Genomic DNA, 8,661 nt, shown 5'->3' on the forward strand with positions numbered 1-8,661 from the left:
CTGCGGCCCCAGCCTCAGCTTCCTTACCCCATCCTGGTTCCCCCTCCCGCCCCCCAGGAGCCACGGCCCAGACAGGAGTAAGGAGGGGGGCATGACCCTGAAAAGTTTGGGGACCACTGACTTAGACGACTCCTTGCCTAGCGGGCTGACTTTTTCGGATGCCATTCTAAGGCACCCATCTCTCCCACGTCACTGTATAGGGAGCCTAGGCACCTAAGTTTGCTTTGTGGATCACAGGGATGTTCCTATGACTTTCTAGGTGTCTAACAGTTAGGCACTGCGACACTCAGCATCACAACGCCTCAGTCCCTAGAGTCTAGCCCAGAGGCCTGTCCCTCACTGCTGAGAGAGGTGGGTTTTGTTCTTTGCTTTGGGGTAACTGAGGAGCAGGCGCGATGCTGCGGTACAAACGCAGTGAGGACAAGGCACTTGGACTTTAGCAGTGAGGAAAAGGCCTGAGAAAATAGCTGGGAAAGGAGATCAGAGAGGAACGTGTTAACATGCATGAGCCAAAGTGTGACAGTGACAATGGGGGGATGAGTCAGTCTAAGGGACAAAGACAGATTTTCTGCCTAATGGCTTGTGTTTACGAGGAATTCCTAAGTATTCCAAAGACTGTCCAGAATGCGTTACACCATTCACAGTGTTTTGTGTGCATTACATGTTTGTTCACTATAGAACGTCTGTGACCTGGTTGACAATGGAAAGAGATGGATGGAGAAATAATCCCCCCTTTCCTTCTGGCTTGTACACGACAGGGTTGACAAGGACCCTGGTCTGATTTCCGGGCAGGATTCAGATCTCAGCCACACCGGAGTCAGACCGGAGTCACTGCTGGCTCTGACGGAGGGTGAGTGCGGATGGGCCAGTGGGATCAGCCTCTGCCTGCCTGTCCCTGGGGGCTGCAGGGACAGGACAGGGAGGCTCAGTTATTAGCTGCTGCCACCAGAGGGCTCCAGTTCTGGCTACGGGAGAGGAGGAGGCGAGTGTGTGTCTCTCTCTGCTCCTGATATTAGAGCCCTGGAGTTAAGCTCCCTGGTCAGATGCTGCTTCCTCCTCCAGTTTGGTCTGGAAGCCCGGGCTGAGCAGCTGCTGCTCCTGCAGTGGGGGCTGTGGTCAGGGCCGGCTCTGGCTTTTTTGCCGCCCCTGCGGCGCGGCCGGAGCGGCAAAGCAGGAAGAAAAAAAAAACCTGCGGGGTGGCTGGAGCCAGGGTGCAGGGGGACTCCCTGCGCTGCAGACGTGCTCCGGCTAGCGGAGGGGTGGGGGAGAGAGAGAAGGGGGGTGGCCAGGGTTTCGGCGGGGCGCTGCCATGCGGCCCCGACCGCCGCGCCGCCTGCCAGGAGGGCTCCGTGCCGCTCTGGTCGGCAGGGAGGGAAGGACGCGGGCTGCCCTGCTGGGCTTGCTACAGACCTGGCACCGGCTGGGGCAGACGGATGCGCAGCCCGCTCCCAGCAGGGCGCTCCCTACAGGGCGGCCAGATCGGCGGGGGAAAAAAAGCGGCCGTGCCGCCCTAGGATTGGGCGGAATGCCGCCCCGTAGCATCTGCCGCCCCAAGCACGAGCTTGCTCGGCTGGTGCCTGGAGCCGGCCCTGACTGTGGTGGGGTGAGACCTTCATTAAAGCCCTCTCTGTGCCCAGCCCAGGTAGGGACAGGCTCCAGTGGCTGGAAGCAGCCCCCTTAGGGCAGCCCTGGGCTCTGCCGACACCAGCCCCTGAGCCGGAGCCTGCAGGTGATGGGGAGAGACCCGGCTGGGGCCGGGCAGTAAAGTGACTGCACAAACGCTCCCTCCTTGCCCCATCTCTGCTCCCTGGTGTCTGTGAGTCCCAGAGCTGCTGCCCTCACAGACACACCCCAACTCACACTCCTGTGAGCAGTGGCAGCCGCTGATCTAATGAGAGCAAATGCCCATGGGAACAGGACAGTAATCAGTTCTCTGGGGCAGAGGGAAGGGGAGAAAGGGAAGGTGATAGAAACAGAGAGTGACCAGACTGGAAGGGGCAGCAGGAGCAGGAAGTGGGGAGGGAGGTTCCCGACTTCCAGCCCTGCCCGGATCCATTCCTTGCCCCCTGGGCAGACTGACTCTCCTGGAAACAAGGGGAGGAGCTGACAGAGCAAAAGCCAGTTCCTGTCCCAGCCAAGTTCCTGCGCTGCTGGGGGGACGTGCTGCCCTTGGGGCCAATGTCAGGGGGATCCCCAAAAGTGGCTCCTTTGATTCTGCTCTTTTTCCAGCATTCAGCTCAGAGATGCTATTATGGGGAGAGTTTAAAAGTGTCCCCAGTAGGTTTAGTTCTGCTGGGAGGGGCCTGGCCTGGGTGGTAATAAACTAAGTGGGTTTCTTCCCAGTGTGGCAGAGTCCAGAGCGTCTGTCTGCAGGGAGAGAGCCTGGGGGGAATCGGGGTGTGAAATGGACTCAAGCCCCTTCTGAAACCTCCCCAATCACCCCTCTCGCCCCGACAGGCTGAAGAATCACATCCCGATTTTGCTCCAGATCGGCCTGTCTTCCGGGAGACGGGGAAAAGAAATGGCTGTGATGGAGCCAGCTCAGGTAGGGGATTTTCAGGGAGCTGCTGGGGGGGGGGGGGGGTTGCTACAAATGGGGAGGGGCAGAAAACACACAGGGGGCGGCAGGGAGGGGACAGGGTGTGATAAACCTGCCCTGACACGTTCAACCTGGGACCTGATTTTCTGAACAGGCCCGTTTTTGGGGGGGGACGGGGGACATTCCATCTTTTCTGAACCAGGAAACGCCCCCCTGGGCAGGGCTGGGAAAACTGACCAGACTCCCAGTGCTGGAGCCTGAACCCACTGGCCAGAGGCAGCTGTGAAATACCAAGGGAAGCTGTTGGGATTCCTGTTCCCTGCTCATCAGCCTGTGGCTGGCAGGTGTATGGTAAATGAGAAGACCCTGCCCACCTCCGTCTTCTGGGGGGGACAAGGAGCTCTCACCTTCGCCCCACCCCCTGAAGCCTCCTGGCTGCTCTGAGGATGGGGGTGGGATTCTGTATCTCTGGTCTTTGTTGTTACAGGGGCTGGTGACCTTCGAGGAGGTGGCTGTGTATTTCACCCAGGGACAGGGGGCTCTGCTGGACCCCGCTCAGAGAGCCCTCTACAGGGATGTCATGCAGGAGAATTATGAGACAGTGACCTCGCTGGGTAAGCGATTCCCGTCCCCTCGGTTATTAGAAGATGCAGTATCTGCATTTCTGAATCTACACAGGTTCTTCCCTAGTCAGTGAGGGAAGCCAAACTCGAACAGCTTAATGGGACTAAATCAGGGGGCCCAGATAATCTTCATCCAAGAATATTAAAGGAACTGGCACATGAAATTGCAAGCCCATTAGCAAGAATTTTTAATGAATCTGTAAACTCAAGGGTTGTACCGTATGACTGGAGAATTGCTAACATAGTTCCTATTTTTAAGAAAGGAAAAAAACATGATCCGGGTAACTACAGGCCTGTTAGTTTGACATCTGTAGTATGCAAGGTCTTGGAAAAATTTTTGAAGGAGAAAGTAGTTAGGGACATTGAGGTCAATGGTAATTGGGACAAAATACAGCATAGTTTTACAAAAGGTAGATCATGCCAAACCAACCTGATCTCCTTCTTTGAGAAGGTAACAGACTTTTTAGACAAAGGAAAAGCGGTGGATCTAATTTACCTTGATTTCAGTAAGGTATTTGATACAGTTCCACATGGGGAATTATTAGTTAAATTGGAAAAGATGGGGATCAATATGAAAATTGAAAGGTGGATAAGGAACTGGTTAAAGGGGAGACTACAACGGGTCATACTGAAAGGTGAACTGTCAGGCTGGAGGGAGGTTACTAGTGGAGTTCCTCAGGGATCGGTTTTGGGACCAATCTTATTTAATCTTTTTATTACTGACCTTGGCACAAACTGTGGGAGTGTGCTAATAAAGTTTGTGGATGACACGAAGCTGGGAGGTATTGCCAATACCGAGAAGGACCGGGATATCATACAGGAAGATCTGGATAACCTTGTAAACTGGAGTAATAGTAATAGGGTGAAATTTAATAGTGAAAAGTGCAAGGTCATGCATTTAGGGATTAATAACAAGAATTTTTGTTATAAACGGGGGACTCATCAGTTGGAAGTAACAGAGGAGGAGAAGGACCTCGGAGTATTGGTTGATCACGGGAGGACTATGAGCCGCCAATGTGATATGGCCGTGAAAAAAGCTAATGTGGTTTTGGGATGCATCATGCGAGATATTTCCAGTAAAGATAAGGAGGTGTTAGTACAATTATACAAGGCACTGGTGAGACCTCATCTGGAATACTGTGTGCAGTTTTGGTCTCCCATGTTTAAGAAGGATGAATTCAAACTGGAACAGGTACAGAGAAGGGCTACTAGGATGTTCCAAGGAATGGAAAACCTGTCTTATGAAAGGAGACTGAAAGAGCTTGGCTTGTTTAGCCGAACCAAAAGAAGGCTGAGGGGCGATATGATTGCTCTCTATAAATATATCAGAAGGATAAATACCAGGAAGGGAGAGGAATTATTTAAGCTCAGTACCAATGTGGACACAAGAACAAATGGATATAAACTGGCCATCAGGAAGTTTAGACTTGAAATTAGATGAAGGTTTCTAACCATCAGAGGAGTGAAGTTCTGGAACAGCCTTCCAAGGGGAGCAGTGGGGGCAAAAGACATATCTGGCTTCAAGACTAAGCTTGATAAGTTTATGGAGGGGATGATATGATGGGATAGCCTAATTTTGGCAATTAATTGGTGTTTGACTATTAGCGGTAAATATGCCCAGTGGTCTGTGATGGGACACTAGATAGGGTGGGATCTGAGTTACTACAGAGAATTCTTTCCTGGGTGTCTGGCTGGTGAGTCTTGCCCACATGCTCAGGGTTTAACTGATCGCCATATTTGGGGTCGGGAAGGAATTTTCCTCCAGGGCAGATTGGCAGAGGCCCTGGAGGTTTTTCATCTTCCTCTGCAGCGAGGGGCACGGGTCACTTGTTGGAGGATTCTCTGCACCTTGAAGTCTTTAAACCATGATTTGAGGACTTCAGTAGCTCAGACATAGGTTAGGGGTTTGTTACAGGAGTGGGTGGGTGAGATTCTGTGGCCTGCGTTGTGCAGGAGGTCAGACTAGACGATCATAATGGTCCCTTCTGACCTTAAAGTCTATGACTCTATGGAGGGGATTGGGGTCTATAATGCACAGTTGCCGTGTGAGAGAGACTTGCATCTCCATACCCCCTCCAATGGAACCAGCCTAATGGACCAGCTAAACCAGAGGTGGGCAAACTTTTTGACCTGAGGGCCACATCGGGTTTCCGGAATTGTATGGAAGGCTGGTTAGGGGAGGCTGTGCCTCCCCAAACAGCCAGGCATGGCCCAGCCCTGCCCCCATCCGACCCCCTCCCGCTTCTCGCCCCCTGATGGCCCCCCAGGGACTCCTGCCCCATCCAACCCGCCCTGTTCCCTGTCCTCTTATGGCCCCCACCAGGACCCCTACCCCATCCACCCCGCCCTGTCCCCTGACTGCCCCCTGCCGCCCCATCCAACCCCTCCTCTCATTCCTGACTGCCCCCCCCGGGATGCCTGCCCCCATTCAACCCCCCTGTTCCCCGCCCTCTGACCGCCACGACCTCTATCCACATCCCCACCCCCTGATCACCACCCCAAACTCCCCTGCCCTCTATCCAACCTCCCCACTCCCTGCCCCCTTACCATGCTGCCTGGAGCACTAGGACAGGTAGCCGTGCCGCCCAACTGGAGCCAGCCACGCCACCGCGCAGCACAGGGCACCGGGTCAGGCCCCGGCTCTGCAGCTGCGCTGCCGTCAAGAGCTCGCAGCCCCGCCACCTAGAGCATTGCGCCGGCGGCACAGTGAGCTGAGGCTTAGGGGGAGAGGGAACAGCAGGGGAGGGGCCGTGGGCCAGCCTCCCGGGCCAGGAGCTCAGGGGCCGGGCAGGAGGGTCCCGCAGGCTGGGTGTAGCCCGTGGGCCGTAGTTTGCCCACCTCTGTGCTAAACCATCCCCACCCCTCCAGCTTTCAAAGGGGAGAAGCCATGTATTGTCCTGTCTGTGTTGTTTCCCATTCGCACACAGAATCCCTGGTCACCTCCCTCCTTGGGACTAGCTCCAGCCATGGGGAGTGCTTGGGGCTCTGCAGGTTTAGAAATAGGAAGGGGTTTAACATTAGAGCTGGGTGTGCGTCAGCAAGGCCCCCAGAGTGCACAGATCCTGGAAACTCCTACTGAGGGCGTCGCAATTCTCCCCGGATGTCTGCCTCTCCCAAGGGGGCTCTGTGACCATGTTCCCGTCCTCTTGGATTGCACAATCCCCCAGCACAGCCACAGGTTCAGCTCACAGAATGCCCTTTATGACAGATGCTCTCAATCCTCCATGCACCCTGATCTGGTCTGATTTCATCCCCTGCGCAGGATTTCCCATTCCCAAACCTGAGCTGATCACACAGCTGGAACGAGGGGAAGAGCCGTGGGTCCCGGATCTCCAGGCCTGCAAGGAAAGAGAGATCCTGAGAGGCACCCGCACAGGTGAGGCCTGACACAGAAACCATCTGGTGAATGAAGGAAGAAATTGAGAATCCCAAAAATGTGGTGTGAGCAAGGGCCCTCAGTTCTGCCTTATCTCACCCAGGGCAGGGCTGTAGTCAGCAGATATCACTCACGGCTTTCCACCCTTCCTGTTAGCTGCAGGAGTTTCCTTCCCAACTTTTCTTCCCTGTGAATGTTTGGGTGGGATGTGGAGGCAGAATCCAATTGCTCAGTCTTCACAGCGTTAGCATGTTGGGTTTTCCCTCTGTGCTATTCCTCTTTCTCCCCAGCATAATGACTCTTGTCTGGGTTGTCTCTCTCTCCCAGCAGGTGCTGAGCGAGGGAGTGAGAACGAGGAGGGGAATCATCATGAGGAAGTGGAACCACAGGGGACCTTTGTGGGAAGAGCTGAAGGGAATTTTTCCCAGTGCTTGGAAGAGGGAGAAGCCTGGGGAAATTGGCACAGGTCAGAAAGGCTGATGGGAAACCGCCCAAGGAAGAAAGTGGATGAATCTATTATCTATAGGGGAGGAAACAAGGATCCCACAGCCCAGCAGACAAATCCCAAGGAAGAGAAACCCTACCACTGCCTCCAGTGTGGGAAAGGATTCATTCTCAGATCACAGCTTGTTACACATCAAACAATCCATAACAGCTCAGACTTTAATACCCATGGGAGAATCGACACGGGAGAGAGACGCTATCAATGTCTTGAGTGTGGGAAATGTTTTAATTGGACGTCAGCACTTATTACACATCAGGCAACCCACATGGGAGAGAGACCCCATAAGTGCTTGGAGTGTGGGAAAAGCTTCAGTAACAGCTCAAATCTTACTAAACATCGGAGAATCCACATGGGAGACAGACCCTATAAATGCCTCGAGTGTGGGAACTGTTTCAGTCAGAAGACCACCCTCATTATGCATCAGAAAACCCACACAGGAGAGAAACCCCATAAGTGCTTGGACTGTGGGAAAAGTTTCACACAGAGATCAGCCCTGAGTACACATCAGACAATCCACACAGGAGAGAGACCCTATAAGTGCCTCGACTGTGGGAAAAGTTTCATTCAGCGCTCACACCTTCTTCGACATCTGAGAATTCATACTGGGAATAAACCTCATAAATGCCTCCACTGTGGGAAAAGTTTCATTCAGAGAACAAACCTTATTTCCCATCAGACAATCCACACAGGAGAGAAGCCCTATAAATGCTTGGAATGTGGGAAAAGCTTCAAGAACAGCTCCTACCTCACTAAACATCGGACAATCCACACGGGAGACAGTCCCTATAAATGCCTCCTCTGTGGGAAAAGTTTTGTTCTCAGTTCCGACCTGATTGTGCATCAGAGAATTCACACAGGAGAGAAGCCCTACGTATGCTTGGACTGTGGGAAAAGCTTCAAGAACAACTCCTACCTTACTAAACATCGGAGAATGCACACAGGAGAGAGACCTTATAAATGCCTTGATTGTGGGAAGTGTTTCAGTCAGAAGTCATCCCTTAGTACCCATCAGACAATCCACACTGGAGAGAGACCCAATAAATGCTTGGACTGTGGGAAAAGTTTCACCCAGCGATCAGCCCTTGTTATACATCAGAGAATCCACACAGGAGAGAGACCCCATAACTGCTTGGACTGTGGGAAAAGTTTCACGCACAGATCAGCCCTCCTTAGACATCAGGCCATCCACACAGGAGAGCGACCCCATGAGTGCGTGGAATGTGGGAAACGTTTCATTCAGAGATCAACCCTTATTAGACATCAGGCAGTCCACACAGGAGAGAGACCCCATGGGTGCTTGGACTGTGGCAAATGTTTCACCAACAGATCATCCCTTATTAGGCATCAGGCAATCCACACAGGCGAGAGACCCCATAAGTGCTTGGACTGTGGGAACAGTTTCATTCAGAGATCGAACCTTATTATACATCAGAGAATCCACACGGGCTATAAACCTCATAAATGCCTGGCCTGTGGGAAAAGTTTCAGGAAGAGCTCATACCTTACTAAACATCTAAGAACTCACAAAGGCCTGGGAGACCCACGGAACAGCTTGATTATGGAAAAAGATTCGATCCGAGCTCAGACATCAGTGATCCACAAAACGGAGAGACCTTGA

The 8,661-nt window shown here is 53.0% G+C and overlaps 1 protein-coding gene across 1 annotated transcript; it reads left to right on the forward strand.

Annotated features, from left to right (window-relative positions):
• The first annotated feature begins 2,521 nt into the window (after positions 1-2,521).
• LOC135888166 (zinc finger protein 883-like) lies at positions 2,522-8,661 on the forward strand. Its single transcript, XM_065415979.1, has 4 exons — positions 2,522-2,545; positions 3,027-3,153; positions 6,425-6,538; positions 6,869-8,661. The coding sequence occupies exons 1-4, from the start codon at positions 2,522-2,524 to the stop codon at positions 8,659-8,661; spliced, it is 2,058 nt and encodes a 685-aa protein (XP_065272051.1).

The sequence above is a fragment of the Emys orbicularis genome, chromosome 13 (genome assembly GCF_028017835.1).
Source record: "Emys orbicularis isolate rEmyOrb1 chromosome 13, rEmyOrb1.hap1, whole genome shotgun sequence".
NCBI classification, from domain to species: Eukaryota; Metazoa; Chordata; order Testudines; family Emydidae; genus Emys; species Emys orbicularis.